At 46.4% G+C, this 20567-nt stretch overlaps 1 protein-coding gene across 1 annotated transcript in view; it reads left to right on the top strand.

The window, feature by feature from the left end:
• Positions 1 to 20567, top strand: part of ARHGEF18 (Rho/Rac guanine nucleotide exchange factor 18) — a 261370-nt gene that overhangs the window by 215252 nt on the left and 25551 nt on the right. The window contains exon 25 of the mRNA XM_075204679.1: positions 18386 to 18471. Coding sequence (XP_075060780.1) covers positions 18386 to 18471 — 86 coding nt within the window. The remainder of the gene's footprint in view (positions 1 to 18385; positions 18472 to 20567) is intronic.

Raw genomic sequence — 20567 nt, 5'->3', positions numbered from 1 at the left:
GGGTCTGCAGCGCCGTACATTACATATACAGAAAACGGAGAACCAAGACACAACATGATACAGAAAGAACAAAATATATACAAACACAGGTGACAGGGTAAAGCAAATCAGATTATTTCTGGGACAGATAGTGAAAGGGATGATAGAAATCAGCGAGAAGTAGGCCGAAGCTTAAAAAACAGGGAAAACAGGGCTAGTGAATCAGGCCAAGAGGTACAGAGGGTGATGGAATAGTAGAAGGAGCACACAAGGAAAGAGGGCCCTGCTCATGAGAGCTTACATCCTAAAGGGAATGGGGAGACACAAATAGGGTAGTACTAACTGGGAAGAGAGCCAGGACAAGGAAGTTAGGAGGAGGACTCATAGACTTGAATAAAGAAGTGAGTCTTAAGGGCACGCTTGAAGCCTTTGAGAGTAGATGCTAACCTGATGGAACAAGGAAGATCGTTCCACAGCAGGGGAGCAGCCCGGGCAAAGTCCTAAAGACGAGAGTGAGAGGAGGTGATCAGTGAAGTAGTGAGGCGGCGGTCACAGGCAGAGCGGGGGGGGCGGGTAGGAGTGTAGGTAGAGATGAGATTGGAGATGTAGGGAGGGGAAGATTGACTAAGAGCTTTAAAGGTGAGGGTGAGGAGTTTAAATTTAATTATGTAGGGTATGGGGAGCCAATTTAGTGACTGTTGAAGGGAGACTGCAGAGACAGAGCGGTGGGAGAGAAAAATGAGGCGGGCAGCAGCATTGAGGATAGACTTAAGATGGTCAAGGCGAGAATCAGGTAGGCCAGAGAGAAGGAGGTTACAGTAGTCAAGGCGAGAGATAACAAGCGAGTGAACAAGGGTTTTCGTAGCTTCCGTGTTGAGAAAGGGACGTATCCTAGATATATTCCGAAGGTGGAAGTAGCAGGATCTTGAGGGACAGAATGTGAGGCTTGAATGAGAGGGAGGAATCAAGGATGTCCTCAAGGCATCGGACTTGGGGGACAGAAACGAGGGTAGTGTTATTAGCAGAAATAGAGATGGGGGGGAGGTGGGAGAGTCCTGGAAGGGGGGGAGGTGACTATGAGCTCATCTTGGAAATATTTAGTTTAAGGAAGCGTTGGGACATCCAAGATGAGATGGGCAAGAGACAGGAGGAGACACGAGACAGAAGGGAAGGGGAGAGGTCAGGGGATGATAAGATAAATTTGGGTTTTCATCAGAATAGAGATAGTACTGGAGGCCAAAGGAGTGGATGAGGACTCCAAGGGAGGAGGTGTAGAGGGAGAGAGGCGGGATCAAGGGACGGTTTCTTGATGGGGGAGACAAGAGCATTTTTCAAAGAGGAGGGGAAGATTCCAGAGGAGAGGGATAGGTTGAGTTGGTGTGCAAGGTGGGAGCAGGCTTCAGGGAGTGGGAGGGGATTGGGTCCTGTGTGCAAGTGGAGGGGGGAGAGGAAAAGAGAAGGGTATGGACTTCATCTGCAGATACCCGAGTGAAGGAAGAGAAGGAGGGTGAGCTAGCAGGAGGGGAGGAGAGAAAGGAGATAGCAGCAGAGGAGGGTGAGAAAGGGGACAGAGTGTGCATGGAGGGGGGAGAGGGTGGGGTAAGAAGGGACTGCTGGGAGATGTTCGGTTGATTTCAAATTCCTTACATTCACATTCTTATTGCCCATTACCTTAGCAAGAAGCGTATCTGAATTGACTGCCCTACCTTGCAGATCACTATTCCTTATTTCTCCTTCATCCACTCTGGGGGAAACTGCTACCATGGGTTTGTATGAGGGCACAATGCAGTTGGCACTTTTATAGTTAACTAAACTTGTTGCTGCTGACGACTCCTCTCTGCAATCCCCACAGACCTCAGTTTTGTTTAAGTGCCCAAGGAGTTGGGCTGTGTAGATACTGCTCTGTAGTATTTGTTGCTAACTTATTGTTTTATTAGAGCTGTTATCTAGGATAGGAGAGGAAGTGGTGTAATTATTTACACTATTCCTGTTTGTTTGAGTGGAACACAGATACGTTTTTCTCTTAAAAGAAGATACTTATGTGAAGTAGTTCAACAGTGACAGCCACTAAGCGACTTTCACTGCAGTCTGCCGGCGGGTCCGGCGCTGCCTTTGACAAAGAGCGCCGGCATCGGGCAGTGAAGTGGCCATGTTGGGAGATACAAAGTCCCATTCTGAGGCGGAGGGAAGGTTTGGATCACTTTCGCCCAAAAGAGAAGCAGCATTGCAGGCAGGAGCATGTAATAAGAGAAGCTGCAAGATGGATCGTGAGCGCCAGCTGGCGGGCATCTCAGCGGGCAGAGTAAGAGGGATCTTCCCCAGTGATGCAGAACCATCCAGGGAGGGAAGTGTGTGAGACCCCCCTCACCTGTTGGTATGCCCAGAAGCGGGAGAATTTTGCACCACAATCGCCTCCTCAGATGGACTCCTCACGGTCTCCTCAGTGCACTGTCTGCTGCTGGCTTCCATTTCCTGACTCTCCTAACAGAAGAAGACTGAGTACCCTGTGGTGGATGCTTATTTTATTCTGGGCAGCTTATCATATTTAGACTAGAATATATTGTGTCTGCATACATGGTCTCCACCTAGGTTTCTGTCTTGCACTTATTTCATATATGCTTTCTTGACACAGGCACTGCCTTTTCTGTTGTGGGGCCATAGGCCAGGGTAACTGTTTTACTGTGTTTATCTGTGGTGCTTGTAGATTCTGTTTTTTCTCTTTCATCCATCTGGGGGACACTGCTAACCATGGGGTTGAGTAGGGTAGGGAGGAGTTTCAAGCTGCCGACAGGCCCCTCCCCCTGCCAACCCCCTCCTTACTTAAGTGTAATGTAGGTGCCCAAGCAGTTGGGCTGAAGAGTACAGAGCTGCAGGATGGTGAATTTTTAATTCACTCTTGTAGGCTTTTTATTTTATTTAAAAATGTTTTTTTACTTTATAATACTAACGAGTGTGCTCTGAAAATACAGAGCACACTCGCATTGAGAAGCAGCTGTCAGCAGGGAGCCAAGCGGCTCCTGCTGACAGCTTCAGAGGAACTGTTAGGGCTTCTCACAGTGTGACAGGCGGTCTGTACAGGAAACCGGACAAGTTGAATGGTACCTCTGGCGCCAAATTGAGTCAAGGGGAAGGAGACAGCTTCCATTCTGGAAAGTCTGCAGCTGCTGACAGGCTTCTCTCTGCTAAGTATATTTTATACTCTCTATAGATATAGATAGGGAAGTATAGAATTTGGTCACATTTTGGGGGAAACGGCAAAATATTTATAAGAGATTATTGCTCTTTCTTTGACATAAATACTATCTTTTGACTTGTTCGTAGAATAGTTAGTATTTTCTGTGTAAATGTCTTGTGTGTATGTGTCTATTCTTTTTCCTGTGTGGTGGCTTTATTTTCTGCTTAAAATGGCTGAGAAAAGTAAAGCAACACGTGCCAAGTATTTTGCCTGTTCCAAATGTAATGCTACATTAGCTGGTGAACATCTGGACCCAGGGGTGCTTTGTGCTGCGGTGCCAGTTGTGGTGCAGCCTAAAGACAGCTCCATTCAAGTTGCAAATCCTACTAAGTGGGCGGCTGATTTGACACAGGGGGTTGGTACCCTAGTGAAGCTATTATCTAAGCCAAATGAGATTCCAGCGGTAGCTGTGGTATTACCCTCTACCTCTGAAACGGTAGCCTCCATTAGTTCAGACGGCTCTATGGAGATGATAGGTTCTTTGCCCTCGGCAGTAAGACAATCTCCTTCCCTGGCGTCTCGGGTATCGCCCCCTTTGGGCGAGCCAGGATGGTCTGCAGTGGTTAAAGGCTTGGATCGGTTAAACCATTTGCTGGAAAACCCTAAACATTTACATAAAATAAGAGGAATAGATCAGCGAATCCGCTGTTTTCTTTGTCTGACTCTGAGGGATCCTCTGAGGAAGAAGGTGAATTGCTAGAGGACTCTGATGCCTCATTGGTAGAATCAGAGGAAGGTTCTAGGTACCAAGGTATGGAAGATCTGGTAAAAGCAGTACATCAGACCTTGGGATTTGTAGATGTGGAAGAGACTAGGGGCTAGATTTACTAAGCGGCGGGTTTGAAAAAGTGGAGATGTTGCCTATGGCAACCAATCAGATTCTAGCTGTCATTTTGTAGAATGCACTAAATAAATGAAAGCTAGAATCTGATTGGTTGCCATAGGCAACATCTGCACTTTTTCAAACCCGCCGCTTAGTAAATCTAGCCCCAGGTCTTTGGACCGGTTTCTTTTTAAGAAGGTTTCAAAACAGTCGATTCGTTCCCCCCCCCCCCTCTGCAGAGTTTAGAGAGATTGCAGAGGCGTCTTGGAAACAGCCAGACAAGAGATTTACTATGCCTAGAAAGTATGGGTCATTATATCCTCTGCAAGAGGAAGATATGGCCCGTTGGGAACAGGTAGCGAGAGTATATACACTTGTGGCGAGGTTAGTCTGTCAGACTACACTGCCAGTACCAGGAACAGCTTCTTTACAGGATCTGACTGAACGTAAGTTGGAAACTTTTTTGAAGTCGGTCTTTACAACTGCTGGTACAAACTTTATCTTCTTCTATTTCGGCTACTGCTGTAGCGGCCAGAAGAACTCTATGGTTGTGGTCTTGGGATGTGGAATCAAAGAGATCGTTAGAATCCCTTCCTTACGCTAGTGGAGTGCTATTTGGTCCAGAATTGGATTCCTGGATTTCACAGGCAACGGGGGGAAAGAGTACCTCTTTGCCTGTCAATACTCCAAGGTCTAGAGCTCCGAGCTTTAGTTCCTTCAGACAGCCCTTTCGTGTGGATGTGTCTAGCAGAGGTCAGATGAAGATCTTCTGGAGGTAGGAAACAATCTCTTCGGGGAAGATCAGCCTCTTCCTGCTCTTCTAGATGCCCCTCCTTCAAGCTTCTGCATAAACCGGAAGCATGACTCCCACCCTCCTCTGTTAGCGGTGGTGTTGGGGGGGGGGGGGGAGTCTGCTACCGTTAAGAGACCAGTGGGCAGAGTCATCAGGGAACAGATGGATTCAGGGAATCATGGAAAGAGGTTACATGATAGACTTGGTGAGGCCAGCTCCTCACAGGTATTTTGTAACCAGTTTGCCCCGCCATCCACACAAAAGACAGGCAATGCTCCATTGTGTCGATTTGCTTCTTTCACAGGGAGTTAATGTAGAGGTTCCGGAGGACCAAAAGAGGCAGGGGTTTTACTCCAACCCCTGAACCTCAAGCAGCTAAATCTTCCCCTCCGGGTAGTCTCATTTCGGATGGAATTCCTGAGGTCAGTCATCAGTGGTCTGGAGGCGGGTTAGTTCATGGCGTTGATGGACATCAAGGACGCCTACCTCCATGTTCCAATCTGGGAGGGGCATCAGCCTCTTCTCAGATTCATAGTGGGATGGACTCACTATCTGTTCAGGGCTCTTCCATTTGGACTTGCAACAGCCCCACGGGTGTTTACAGAGATTATGGCATAATGGCGGCCCTTCTTCATACCAGAGGGGTACAAATGGTACCCTATCTGGACGATTTGCTAATCAAGGCTGCGTTAGTGCAGTTGTTGGAACAACATCTTCAGCTTACTGTTCATGTTCTGGAGACGCATGGTTGGCTCTTGAACCGGCCAAAGTCTCAAATGATACCATGTCAAATGATGTCATTTCTGGGTCTAATAATGGACACGGCATGCCAGAAAGTTTTCTTCCAGATGACAAGATAGGGTCCAAGAGTTGATGAACAGGATTTTGTCCTGCAGGACGCCATCGGTTCTCCTGTGTATGAAGCTGTTAGGAAAGATGGTGGCATCTGTCGAGACTCTCTCTTACGGCAGGATCCACTTGAGGTGTTTTCATTGGGACATGTTGAAGAAATGGACAGGGTCCCATCTGAAGTTGGATCGTCAGTTGGTGATTTTATCCCAAGAGGTGAGACAGTCCCTCAGATGGTGGCTGGCGAGAGACAATCTGATGGAAGGAAGGTCTTTTGCTCCGTGTTCTTGGATCTTAGTATCCACAGACGCCAGTCTCAGAGGGTGGGGGGCAGTGGTCGCAGCCGGACAAGAAGTTTTCGGTACATGCAGGAGCAGGAGGTAATTCGTTGGGAGCACATACCTAGAGTGGATACTGCCATTGCCAGGTTTGCCCAGCATACTACCTTGTAGGTGCAAAGCTCTGCGGTCCTTAATGACCCGACGGACCGCAAGGTAGAGGGGTTTCTTAAGAACATCTACCTTGCGACAGGTACATCTTTTAGACCCTTGTTCTCATCCGCATGGGTGGCCAGAGCTATGGAGTCTTGGCTGACCAATTGGCAGCGGGGCTGCAGGATTTCGAGCTCCTTCTATTGGCTCTTCACCTAAAGTAGGCTTTGGGTAACCTTTATGAGGCGGCTCAGAATGCAGCTTTCGTTTCCTCTTCTGTAGCTGGCTCTGCAGTGGTGGCTAGGAGAACACTTTGGCTTCACTCCTGGGATGCTGAAGGGGAATCTAAGAAATCTCAACAGGAATTACCTTTTCTCTTTCATCCATCTGGGGGACACTGCTTAACCATGGGGTTGAGTAGGGAGGGGAGGAGTCTGGCACCTAAAGAAATAACTTTTTTCCTGCTGACAGCATATCACTCCCACCAATTCCCCACATACCTCAGTTTTGAAGTGGGTGCCCTAGGAGAAGGGCTGCGCATCAGAAGAGCTCCAAGAGACAGTGAACACTGTTCACTGGTAATAGGTTTTTTCTTTGCTTTTCAAAGTTTTTTTTCGTTGTGTTATGTGCGTATTGTCGCTAACCAATAACAATTGTCGAACCTCGATTTGTGTTTCCAACGCACAAAGATTTATTCGCAAAAAGTAGCATAATATATTCAAGCGAAGTGATAATAAGTACAGCCGTTACTTATCGCAGGCGCTCTGGATCCTGTGTGCAGTCATTCAATCCTGAAGTCTGGGGACAAGATGTCTGAACACTAGATGAGAAGCTGCTGCTTATATGCACACAGGAATACAGTAAAACAATGAAGTTGGTATAGCTTGCTTCTATTGGTCCAGGTTTCAGGAAGGTCTAGGGGTTGTCAATCATTGGCTAGTTCATCCTAAAGAATCCAAAGGATGGGGGTCATCTCTCCAGGGGGTATGCTCTGCTCTTCCCGCCAAGATTCCTTAGTCTTAAGTAGTTCATAATTCCCTATCATTCATAACTTGCGTATGCACTCTGCGATTCCTTCGCAGAGTGAACCGAACAATAGCAAATGTTAAGAGGTTTATTATGATACTACACATGATATGATTCCTTCAACCTGTTCCATATATTTTACTAATATGCATATAACTTATAATATAAAACATAAATACTACTATATTTCGACATAAATGACTGTGTTGCAACTACCATTAATGTGTACTATTTTACAAGTGAGCGTGTTTGTGCGAATGTATGTAAAAGACTAAATACTGTTGTTGCCACGTGTTGTGGCTGCGTACGCCCTTTTACGCTGTAACGTGCCCTTTTACGCCGTAGCGTACCGTACGCATCTTTTCAGACAAAGACAACCAAGTTTGCTCGATTTTAATTGAAATGACTTTATCCAATTTGCTGACTTCAACAGTTGATAGCAGCGTACAACTGAGCTGACTCGTGGGAGAAGCGCCTGTCAGCTGGGGGGCGGCCCCGCAGACAGAGGAGGTAAAACGCTTCTCACAGCGGGAAGCAGTCGGCAAGAGATTCTCCCCGCTGATAGCAGGACGGGCGCTGCCATTAGGCAGAAAGCGCCATTACTGCTGCCGTTCCCCGGAAGCCAGCTGGAGCATACCAAGTCCCCTCCTCCCATGGGATGGTAGTGGGTACTTGAAGGATGGCGCGCTAGTGATAGCGCTGTACGGGGAACACATTCTAACAGGATTTCCCCTAAATACAGAAAGGAAAAATCGCTGTTAATGAAAAACACAGAAGGAGATTCCAGTGGTAGGGGAATGTGTTTGAGGAACACCGCTTCCCCCCCCTGCTGAGTGAGTATGTAGAAGATCCCTTTTGGCGCCAAAGTTCAAAAGGAGGACAGATGCAGCAGTCATTTGGAGAGAAGTGCACTGTTGACACATATCTTACCCGCTAAGTATCACTTTGTTTCTTCTGTGTATGCATGTGTATTATAAGACAATGATATGTTGAGAGAACTGTTGTTTAAGGAAAACTATAAAGCTCTCCAAACCCGTCTTATTTAATCAGAAATACTATGATATGTTAAATAACCTAATCTGTATTTTCGGATAAATGTTGTGGAAGTGTTTGGGCGTGCCAAACATATTGTTTGTTCCAAATGTAATGCTAAATTGGCTTGTGAGCATTGGCCCAGGTGCTCTGTGCTAATTGCAGTCATTCTGGAGAACCTGCTGCAGCCTTTCCTTGGCTAATTATACCTTATACTCTCTATATAAGATTGATAGAGAAGTATAGATTCTGACTGCATTTTTTAGAGAAGAGCATAATGTTTATAAAAAGATTCTTGCTCGCTCAGGAACAGAAATACTATCTTTGACTGGTTCATAGATGAATGTGTACCTGTATTTTGCGGTGAGAAAAATAAAGCAACAGGATTTCACCTAAGTAGAAAGGGGAAATCGCTGTTAGCAGAGATACAGAAGGAGATGCCAGCGGTAGGGGAATGTGTTGAGAAGCACCTCTTCCCCTCCCCCGCTGAGTGAGCAGGTGATAGATCCCTTTTGGAGCCAAAATACAAAAGGAGGTCAGATGCAGCAGTTATTTGGAGACGAGTGTACTGTTGACACAGATTTTCCCCACTAAATATCACTATATTTGTTCTGTGTAGGCATATGTATTATAAGACTGTAATGTATTGAGAGAGCTTTAGGTTAAAGAAAACTATAAGCTCCCCAACCTGTCTTATTTAATCAGAAATACTATGATATGTTAAATAACCTAGTCAGTATTTTCTGATAAACATTGTGGAAGTGTTTGTGCGTATGAAACGGGATTTTGTTTTTTCCTTATCTTGTCATGACTGATAAAGGTAAAACAACTCGTGCCAAACATATGATCTGTTCAAGTATTCTGGGCAGAGAGCCAGCAGGGGGGAGCTGTGTAAGAAAGCCACCCCTCCCCCTCTGCTGAGAGAGCACGTGGAGATTCCCTCTGGTGGGAAAGGACACAGCAGCTATTCGGAAGGAAGTACAGCTGCTGGCACACATCTCCAAACTCTAAGTATCATTTTTCTCTCTATATATGCTGAATAGAGAAGTATAAATATTGTGGACACATATACTAGGGAGAGCTTGATGTTAAAAAGATTACAGCTCTCCCTTCTGAAAGGTATCTTGTGTGTTTATGCCTATTCTGTCTATATGTGACTTTATTTTTATTTTTCTTATGAGGGCTGATAAAGAGTAAAGCAACACGTGCCAAATAGATGGTATGTTCCAAATGTAATGCTAAATTGGCTTGTGTGCACTGACCAAGAAGCAGGTGCTCTGTGCTAATTGCAGCCATTCTGGAAAATCTGCTGCAGCTGTCAGCCTTGCTTTGGCTAATTATATCTTATACTCTCTATAGACTGATAGAGAAGTATGGATTCTGACCACAAATTGAGAGAAGAGCATAATGTTTATAATAGATTATTGCTCTCTCAGGAACAGCAATACTATCTTTGGGTGTTGTAGCTTGTTTTCTACTAAAAATCTGAGGAAAATAGAGCAACATGTGCCAAGTGTTTTTCTCCCTGTTCCAAAGGCAATGCTAAATCAGCTGGTGAGCATTTGGAATCAGGGATGCTGTGAGGATTGCAGCCAGTCTGGAAGGTCTACAGCTGCTCACAGCCGTCCCTGGGCTAAGTATATTCTATACTCTCTATGTAGTGGGTCTACTGATAGGGAAGTATAGATTTTGACTACATTTTGAAGATTATCGCCCTCTCATGTACGGAAATACTATCTTTTGACTTGTTCATAGATTAATTAGTATTTCTGGGTGGATACCTTTGGTATGTACCTGTATTTTACTATGTGGTGGCTTTGTTTTCTACTAACAATGTGAGAAAAATAAAGCAACATGTGCCAAGTGTTTTTCCCGGTTCCAAATATAAGGCCAGGTTGCCTGGTAAGCATTAGGATCCAGGGATGCTCTGGGCTGATTGCAGCCAATCTGAAGAAAAACCAGCTGCTTGCAGACTTCCCTTGGCTAAAGAGATTTTATACTCTCCATAGGAGATAGGGAGGTATAAGATTCTGAGTACATTCCGGGGGGAATAGCATAATAATTATAAAAATTATTATTGCTCTCTCGTTGACAGAAATACTATCTTTTTTTGACCTGTTCATAAGATTAATTAGTATTTTCTGTGTAAATATCTGGTGGTAGTTGTAGTTCAGACAGCCCTTTCGCGGGGGCGGGTCTGGCAGAGGCCAGACTAGTAGTTCAAGGGCCGTGGGAAGCAGGAGACAGTCCCTTCCCTCTGCTTAACCAGTTGGTTCGTTCAGACCAGTGCTGAACCTCAAGCAGTTAGATCTGCATCTGAGAGCAGACTCCTTTCGGATGGAATCCCTGAGAACAGGCATAAATGGCCTGGAGACAGGCCAATTCATGGCATCTATATACATCAGGGATGCCTATCTCCACGTTCCGATCTGAGAGGGGCATCAGCCTTTTTCTCAGGCTTACGATAGGCACAACTCACTATCAGTTCAGAGCTCTTCCGTTCGGGCTGGCCACAGCCCCAAGGGTGTTTACAAAGATTATGGCAGTTATGGCGGCACTTCTTCACTCCATGGGGGTGCAGTTAGTGTCTTATCTGGACAATCTGTTAGTCAAGGCTTCAACAGCACAGTTGTTGGAACAACATCTTCGCCTTACGGTGAGGGTGCTGGAACAGCATGGCTGGCTCTTGAATATAACAGTCACAGATGGTCCCTCAGCTGGTGGTTGTTGGAGGACAATCTAATAAGAGGCAGATCCTTTGCCCCGTGGGCTTGGGTCCTGGTATCCACAGACGCCAGTCTGAGTGGTTGGGGGGGTAGTGGTCCTTCACCTAAGGATACAGGGCCTGTGGTCAGAAAGACAGTGGGGTCTTTCCATAAATATGCGGGAGCTCTTGGCCATCTGGAAGGTGCTACAGAGAGCTCAGAGTGTTCTTCAGGGAAGGCCGATCCGCATCCACTCTGACAATACCACGGCAGTGTCATACATAAACAAGCAAGGAGGCACCAGGAGTGCAGGAGCCTCCCTTTAAACCTCTACTGGCGGTTCTTGACCTGGAAGACAGTCTTCCTGCTCGCCATTGCCTCGGCTAGAAGGGTCTCCAAGCTGGGAGCTCTATCTTGCAAAGAACATTATCTGGTCTTTTATGAAGACAGAGCAGTTTTAAAGACTTTTCCGTCCTTTCTCCCTAAGGTGGTCTCGGGTTTCCATGTCAATCAGGAAATAGTTGTTCCGGTGTTCAGAGAGGAATCTCTGACTCCAGGAACAAAAACAAATAAGTATTTGGACGTAGTGAAGGCATTACGTATATAGGTTAAGAGATCTGCAAAGATACGCAAGACAGATTCTCTATTTGTATTATTTGTTTTTTCTAGGAGGGGATGGCCAGCATCTAAGCAAACTATTGCCAGATGGCTTACCCTGACAATTAAGGAGGATTATATTGTATTAATCTCCCTGTGCCGAAGGGGCGGCACGGAATGGAGCCACGGTGGACCAGCTGTGCAGGGCAGCCACCTGGTCCTCGGTCCATACTTTTACAAAATTCTACCAAATTAATGTATTTGCGTCCGGGGACGCCTCCTTTGGCCGTAGTGTTCTACGTGCAGGGAGATCAGAGCGGTCCCACCCTTCAGAGGGATTGCTTTAGTAAGTCCCCATGGTTAAGCAGTGTCCCCCAGATGGATGAAAGAGAAAACAGGATTTATACTTACGATAAATCTCTTTCTCTGAGTCCATCTGGGGGACACTGCGGTCCCCCCCTTTTTCTTTTCTCTCCACTCCACCCTCTGTTGAGTGGTGTATCTTGGTTGGTTGGCCTCTCGTCCTAGGGCTTTGGTAATCAAACTGAGGTATGTGGGGAATTGGTGGGAGGGATATGCTGTCAGCAGGAAAAAAGTTAACTCTTTAGGTGCCAGATTCCTCCCCTCCCTACTCAACCCCATGGTTAAGCAGTGTCCCCCAGATGGACTCAGAGAAAGAGATTTATCGTAAGTATAAATCCTGTTTTTCCATCTGTCCTTTTTGGGCCTGAATTAGATAACATGATTAGTCAGTCGACTGGAGATAGGAGAGTTCACCGGCAGAAAGGTACTCATAAGTCTAGGATTCCTAGGTTCGGTTCCTTTCGGCAGTCCTTTTGTGGAAGCACTGGCCCGAGGCGTCAGCATTCCTTTAGAGGTAGACCATTTGCAGATAGAGGGCAGTCTCAGAGAGGCAGAGGTTACTTCTCCAAGAAGCGCCCCAGCACCAAGGTCTCAGACAAGTCTCCCGCATGATGGGACTCCTTCTCTCCTCGCGGCTGCGGGGATGGGAGGTCGCCTACAGTTGTTAAAGAATCAATGGGCAGCGTTTACCAGGGATATTGGGAATAATATCCAGAGGATATGTTAGACATCATGGGACCTGCTTCTCAGAGATTATTCCAGGTGCCTCGCAATTTGATCAAGAGACATGCGTTGCTCCAGACGGTTTGCTTCTCTTTTAGGCGCTGGGTTCATTCGCTGGTTCTCAGATGCTCAAAAGCACAGGAGTTTTTCATTAAAATCTGTTCTTAATGCCCGAGCAGGACTGATCTTTTTTCAGCGCCGTTTGGCTTGTCTTCCAGATGTGCCTACTTTTCTTCAGGGAGTGCTGCATGTTCAGTCTCCTCACATTCCTCTTCTGGCTCCGTGAGACCTGAATTTGGTCCTTGATGTCCTCCAGTGGCCTCCATTCAAACCACTGAAATCGGTAGATATACGTTTCTTGACGTGAAAGGTGGTGTTTTTGTTGGCATTTGCCTCTGCTTGAAGGGTATCCGAGCTAGGAGCTTTGTCTTGTAGGGTTCCCTATCTGCTGTTCCACGAGGATAGGGCGGTTCTTAGAACCGTGCCTACCTTTTTGCCAAAGGTAGTTTTTGGTTTTCATATTAACCAGGAGATAGTGGTTCTGGCTTTTCTGGAAGGAATTTCTCCCTCAGGCCCTCCTCCTTCAGTCTGTCTGGATGTTGTCCATGCCTTGAATGTTTATGTGGATAGGACTTCTTTTTGTACTTTATGATTCTCATAAGAGATTGTGGCCAGCTACCAAGCAGACCATTGCTCGTTTGATCCGGTCCATGATTAAGCATTCCTATGTGCATAGGCATGAAGCTGCGCCTCACGTAGGTTCTCACGGTGCGCACTACCCGGGGGGTGGGGGCCCTCCTGGCCTGCACGCTGCGGGGGCTTCTGCAGATCAACTGTGTAGGGCAGCGACCTGGTCCTCTGTCCATACCTTTTACTTGTTTTTACCAGTTCAACATTTTTGCGTTTTCTGATGCCAATTTTGGCCGCAGCGTTTTGCGGGCTGGTAGACTAAAGCATTCCATCCCTTAGGGGCTACTTTAGAAGGTCCCCATTGTAGCAGTGTCCTCCAGAGTGGATGAAGGGCAAAAGTAGATTTTTGTACTTGCGTTAAATCTCTTTCCGATTCTATCTGGGGGACACTGCGTTTCCTCCCTTTGGCTGTTCTACGGTTTGGTTTGTATTGTTGTACCCTTTTCTTGGGACTTTAGTATTACTGAGGTCTATGGGGTTGCAAAGGAAGAAGTCAGCAGCAGCAAGTTTAGTTGTTACCTATTTAAGTGGCATTGCACCCTCATTCAACCCCACGGTAGCAGTGTCCCCCAGATGGAATCAGAGAGAAAAATACAACATAAGTACAAAAATCTTCTTTTTTCATAATGGCGGCTGTCCCGAATGCCAAACCATCATTCCAGCCCAAAGTGGTGTCAGAATTTCACATGAACTAGGACATTATTATCCCTGCTCTAGGACAGAGCTCGTCCTTGGTAGGTAAGAGTCTCTGAAGCTGGTAGATGTGCGCTTGATCTATGTAACAAAATTCTACTTGTTCAATGTATCCAAAGAGCTTTGTGAGGAAAATTTTGCTTACAGCTGTATCTGAGATTACCCTTCTCTAAGGGGCAGCTTTAGAATGTCCCCCAAATGGTAAGAAAGAAAAGAGGGTTTTTTATACTTCCGTTAAATCCATTTCTCTGATTCCATTTTGTGGACAGTGCATTTCTTACCCCCATTTTATGTTCTGCTTGAAGTTGAGTGGTGTTCAGTTTGAGAGTTATTATTCTTGTTTGATTGTTATTTTTCAGTCCTATCCTATGGGACTTTTGACATTTAAAAAAACGATTTGCCATTGGTGGAGTATAGTGGGGAAGAGTTTCATATATAACAATTTCACAGATTTCTGCTAAGCAGGGCCGGACGGGGACTAAAAATCAGCCCTGGCATTAAAAGCACACAGGCCCATGTGTTGTGGGCTCCATGCACTATATTGTTGCACACTGATGCTGGCGCAGTACAACATGATGTAGTATGAGTGTGTTTGTGGGGGGGGGTATTTATTTCTCCTAATGACCCTCAACATTACATTATTAGCACCCCAATTACATCAAAAAATACCATGACAATACATTATTAGTACCCAAATTACAGCAATAAATAACCCCCCACACACACTCATACTACATCAATCACCCCCACATTACAGCAACCGGCATGACCCCCCACATTACAGCGTCCAGCATGACCCCCCACATTACAGCGTCCAGCATGACCCCCCACATTACAGCAACCGGCATCACACCCCACATTACAACAGCGTACAGCGTCACCCCCCACATTATAGCAATACCCTCTCCTACTTATTAGCAATATTAAGCACCAAACACACTACAACATTGCCACCAGCACGCCACCCCATACTACAGCAATACCACCAATTATACAGACGCCACTGTAGGAAACAATGTTTTGCTTTTTTCAAATCTCCCACAAAATAGCAACAACGAACAGAGTACTTACACACACATATAGGTAACAGGTACCCTTTTCCCTCAATTAAATAGTAATGGCAGAATTTTCATGAATCATTCCACATGAAATAAAACTAACATATATCTAAAAAAAAACATAACTATTGAATGATCAGTTGAACCCACACGGCTGCATTAAAAGTATTTCCATCTACAGCAAAATGTCAGAGAAAAATATTTTTGTTTTACTACAGTAATTGGATATGCGTCTTTTCTATTAATTTTAAATAACACAGTATATAAATTAAGGGTGATAGAGGAGGTGGGTGAGAAATAATTGGATGTGATCCATCAGTTTGATTAGATAGGAAACATTTCGATTATTTACCTGGAGACGTCTACCCCCTTGACTCACAGGCAGGGCTGACAAGAGGAACTTTGGGCCCCGATACAGCAACTTCTTTGGGCTCCCATCATATTCAACAATGAAAGACTTGCCTTTGGCAGAAGTTCATATGATGCCACACTGTAGTGTGCCCAGTTCATATTATGCCACATCGTAGTGCCCCATGGTCATATTATGCCACATAGTATTACCCTCAATTCATATTTGGTCATGCAGAAGTGCCCACAAATCATATTATGTCACAACAGTGACCCCAAATAACATTATGCCATAGTAGTGCCCCCACATCATTAGTAAAGCTCAGACAAAAACTCATTCACAAATAAAAATTGGTACAGCATATCAGATACTAAGTGTGAGTCCCAAGAGCAGCTTAATACATCATTTACAATGCAAACAAAAATAGATATATTGACACAATTACAGATAAAATTTATGACAAGCAATGTTTTTTCCTCTTAATTAATAATCTCTGTACAGATAAATATGCAAAAAACATTACAGCGCAATAATGAGCAATACATAGTGTTAAACATTATTGGATACGCTGTAGTGTCCCCAGTTCAAGAAAGGATGGTTAAAAACATATTGCACACGAGAAAATATATGAACTTACCTGATTATGGCATCCTGTGTTCTGTTCTCCTACTGGGCGAGGAGGGAGCAGGAATAGAGGGCAGTTGTCGAAGCAGAAATTTAAGTGTGGGGGTATAGAAAATATAAGTGAATGGAGTATGAAGGCTTTATTTTTTTTATTTTTTTTAACACTTGTTCCCTCTGTGCATTTCCATTCTTCATTATTACTTGTGTTCTATGATAGCGGCATCCCTGACATTCGAATTCTTAATATGTCTCTCCCTTTACACTTTCTTTTACCTATGCCCCTGCACCATCTTCTTCTTTGCCCCTCTCTCCTTTCCCCCTCTCTCCTTTCTTCGCTGGCTCTCACACATCTTCCTGTACCACCTACTCCCCTGGCTCTCTCACACGTCTTCCTGCACCCTCTACTCCCCTGGCTCTCTCACACGTCTTCCTGCACCCTCTACCCCCCGGCTCTCTCACTCCTCTTCCTGCACCCCCTTTCCCTTTGGCTCTCTCACCCCCTCTCCCAGAACCCCCTTCTCCTTTGGCTCTCTCACCCCCTCTCCGAGCACCCCCTGGCTCTCTCACCCCCTCTCCCAGCACCCCCTTCCCCTCTCACCCCCTCTCCCAGCACCCCCTTCCCCTCTCACCCCCTCTCCCAGCACCCCCTTCCCCTTTGGCTCTCTCACCCCCTTTCCCAGCACCCCCTTTGGCTCTCTCACCCCCTTTTTCCAGCACCCCCTTCGGCTCTCACCCCCTCTCCCACCGCCCCCTTCCCCCTGGCTCTCTCACCCCCTCTCCCAGCACCCCCTGGCTCACACCCCCTGGCTTTCTCACCCCTTCTGCTAGCACCCCCTGGCTCTCTCACCCCTCTTCCCCTTTGGCTCTTACCCCCTTTCCCAGCACCCCCTTCGGTACTCTCACCCCCTTTCCCAGCACCCCCTTCGGTTCTCTCACCCCCTTTCCCAGCACCCCTTCGGTTCTCTCACCCCCTTTTCCAGCACCCCCTTCGGTTCTCTCACCCCCTTTCCCAGCACCCCCTTCGGTTCTCTCACCCCCTTTCCCAGCACCCCCTTTGGTTCTCTCACCCCCTTTCCCAGCACCCCCTTTGGTTCTCTCACCCCCTTTCCCAGCACCCCCTTTGGTTCTCTCACCCCCTTTCCCAGCACCCCCTTTGGTTCTCTCACCCCCTTTCCCAGCACCCCCTTTGGTTCTCTCACCCCCTTTCCCAGCACCCCCTTTGGTTCTCTCACCCCCTTTCCCAGCACCCCCTTTGGTTCTCTCACCCCCTTTCCCAGCACCCCCTTTGGTTCTCTCACCCCCTTTCCCAGCACCCCCTTTGGTTCTCTCACCCCCTTTCCCAGCACCCCCTTTGGTTCTCTCACCCCCTCTCCCAGCGCCCCCTGGCTATCTCACCCCCTTTCCCAGCGCCCCCTGGCTATCTCACCCCCTTTCCCAGCGCCCCCTGGCTATCTCACCCCCTTTCCCAGCGCCCCCTGGCTATCTCACCCCCTTTCCCAGCGCCCCCTGGCTATCTCACCCCCTTTCCCAGCGCCCCCTGGCTATCTCACCCCCTTTCCCAGCGCCCCCTGGCTATCTCACCCCCTTTCCCAGCGCCCCCTGGCTATCTCACCCCCTTTCCCAGCGCCCCCTGGCTATCTCACCCCCTTTCCCAGCGCCCCCTGGCTATCTCACCCCCTTTCCCAGCGCCCCCTGGCTATCTCACCCCCTTTCTCACCCCCTTTCCCAGCGCCCCCTGGCTCTCACCCCCTTTCTCACCCCCTTTCCCAGCACCCCATGGCTGTCTCACCCCCTTTCCCAGCGCCCCCTGGCTATCTCACCCCCTTTCCCAGCGCCCCCTGGCTCTCACCCCCTTTCTCACCCCCTTTCCCAGCACCCCATGGCTGTCTCACCCCCTTTCCCAGCACCCCATGGCTATCTCACCCCCTTTCCCAGCACCCCATGGCTCTTCCACACTCATGACCCCCCCCGCGCGCGCGAGAATGAGGGCACCAACGCGCCCCCCCCCCCCCCCAAAAAAAAAATCGCGGCACATGCCCCCCCCCCCAAAATCGCGGCGCCCCCCCCCCCCCCCCCCCAAATCACAAAACACGAAACTAGCCTGGAGGGCCAGGTGGCATTATAGCAGGGAAAAACCCACTGCATGGGGTACCCTGGCATAGTACCAAACTAGCCTTAGGCCGGTCAGCATGGGACTTAATTCCCCAGGCCACTAATAAGTAGTAGGGCATGGTGGAGCTTTTAGCACTACAAGCGTTACTGTTAGGGCATGTTGGAACTAGGAGAACTACACTCTCGTCGCATATTGTATTAGCCGTTAGACATAGACAGTGACACACTGGAAGCAAAATTGATGCCACTCTAATTTAGAAGCAGAACCACAGACATCTCAATTTGCTGCATCTTGTTTTTCAGCTGGCAGCTTTAAACAGAGGGTCAAGGACCGGCGTACCACTTCCACAAGTTCAGAAACCCACATTCAAGACCTTGTGTGTAGTGAGGTAAGCATATCCTTTACTTCCTCACTTTTAACCAAGTTACATGGAAAAATAGTGCTATTTGTTGGTTTTTTTTGCCAATTTATAATTGTATAATGGATTTTAGAAAATGTGTTCTTTTTCTGTTTGTGTATGTTATTCTTCCTAAGAGCTAAAAGTGTCTATAGTTTCATTTCTTTTCTGTTGTAACCATACAAAAACACTTGGCTCTAGGGTTATAAAAAGTTTTTAGAGCTTAGAGTTTTTACATATCATTTGGATACTAACATACTAATCTCCAATAAACCAAGTGCATATTTCAGATTCCATAGCAAACTTTCTCCTTTAACGGTAGTGGGTTATATTTTACCCCTTAACAGGCAGAGTTCTGGTGAAAGCAGGGACATCTGCTCCTTATAACCAGCCCTGTATCAATTGCAGTACTTTTCCCATGCCCTGAATAAGAAGTGGGCACAGGGCTCTTGGGCTATTTTTTCTTAATTTTACACTTACCTCAGCTGTCCCTTGGAACGAGGCAGAGGGTATTCCTCAACACCTTCTAACTGATTCACTTTTTTATGTGTTTGTTTATTAAAACAATTACGTTTTATAAGTTTCTAGCAAATTTATTCTGTAACTTGTTTAAAGACTTAAGTACCTACAATCCGCACTCCACTTTTCTATTATTTTGTAAATAGACCATTTTGCACTGGTTCATCACCAATTTTTGTGGCCTCTTGGGTGGCTAGACCCTCATCAAAATCATTGGTGGTATGCAGAATCTTCTGGCTTCTATCTTTGTCAATGCATAATACATTAAATAAAAAAAAAAATAGGTTTGTCATTGATTCCTTTTCCAGACAAGGTCCTCTACAAGCCAGGACTGGAGAAGATAATCAAGGATGCTACAGGTGGGAAGAGTGCCTTCCTTTCTGTTCACCTACCTTCCCCCAGAATAAACCAAAACAAGTTATTTTCCACTAGCTCCTTACGCTCCCAGGATACCTTCTCACTTGTAGTGCAGCCTAAAAGACAGTCCTTGTGGACTTGAGAACACGTCAATGTTGGTGATAAATGTATGTCTTCCTCACTTACAGCTGAGCCTTGGAGCTCAGATGTGGTTATGGCACATCTCCTGCCCTTTGACAACTCCTGATAGCATGCTGTGTTCGAAACCCTGAATATATACCATCATCAATCTGGTATGTTGGATATCCTTTTTTGAGCTCTCCATATCGCTTTTTTATCTACCAGGTTCCCAGAGACTTTCCAGGGAGTTCTATTTTGACTTGTCTCCAGCTCTGTCATGACTGAAGACCTGATCCAGGGAGCTAGTGGTTCATCTCCAGCTTACTTGCCAAGTCTTGGAACTACACAACTGGTTATCTCTTTGACTTCCGTGGTTTTTCTTGCCCTCCTTTCCTGTCTCAGGACAGTTCTCAACGAGAGCTAATATTCTACACTTTTGACCACACTACTCTAGCACCCAATAGTGTATTAGGGTGGCGAGGATCATTATTTTGACAATAAGCAAGTTTTACATATGATTTTTACATCCACTCTATTCAAAATGGACTTCTTCACTAGTGGAGCAGGTCATCTTAAGACTTGAATCCAGCTATCCCATATGACATTTAAACTTTTGAAGTGGTGGATGGATATCCATCTGATGGTATGCACACAATTTTCAGTTTGATACTATGGATGCTAGTTTCTTGGAATGGCAAATAGTTTTTCTTCACCAGCTTATATTTGGGAGTCCATTTTACTAATCACTATTCTGGAACTTGGTGCCATCTTCTTTAGTCCTAAAGCACAAAGCAGTCAAGGTCCAGACAAACAATGCATAGTGGTGGCTTATCAGAGCTATCAATGGGATACTCACAGCCCTGAGGCCATTAGGGAAGCATCATGCAGTGGTCAAAACACACTGTTCCAGAGACATCGGCAACTTACATTCTAGGGCTGGACAACTGGGAGGTGGACTTCCTTGCGCTGTCAACAGACAGCTCAGGGCCTTTTTTTTTCTTTGTTATAGCTGGCATTGACAGCATGGTTCTTGTTGACCTAGCTATTAAGACCATGCTGCAGGCACAGAAACTCTTTCCTGTGTCTTATCA

The sequence above is a fragment of the Mixophyes fleayi genome, chromosome 1 (genome assembly GCF_038048845.1).
Source record: "Mixophyes fleayi isolate aMixFle1 chromosome 1, aMixFle1.hap1, whole genome shotgun sequence".
Lineage (NCBI taxonomy): Eukaryota > Metazoa > Chordata > Amphibia > Anura > Limnodynastidae > Mixophyes > Mixophyes fleayi.
Note: the sequence above shows the minus strand (reverse complement) of the source record. Positions and strands in the feature narration are given on the sequence as shown.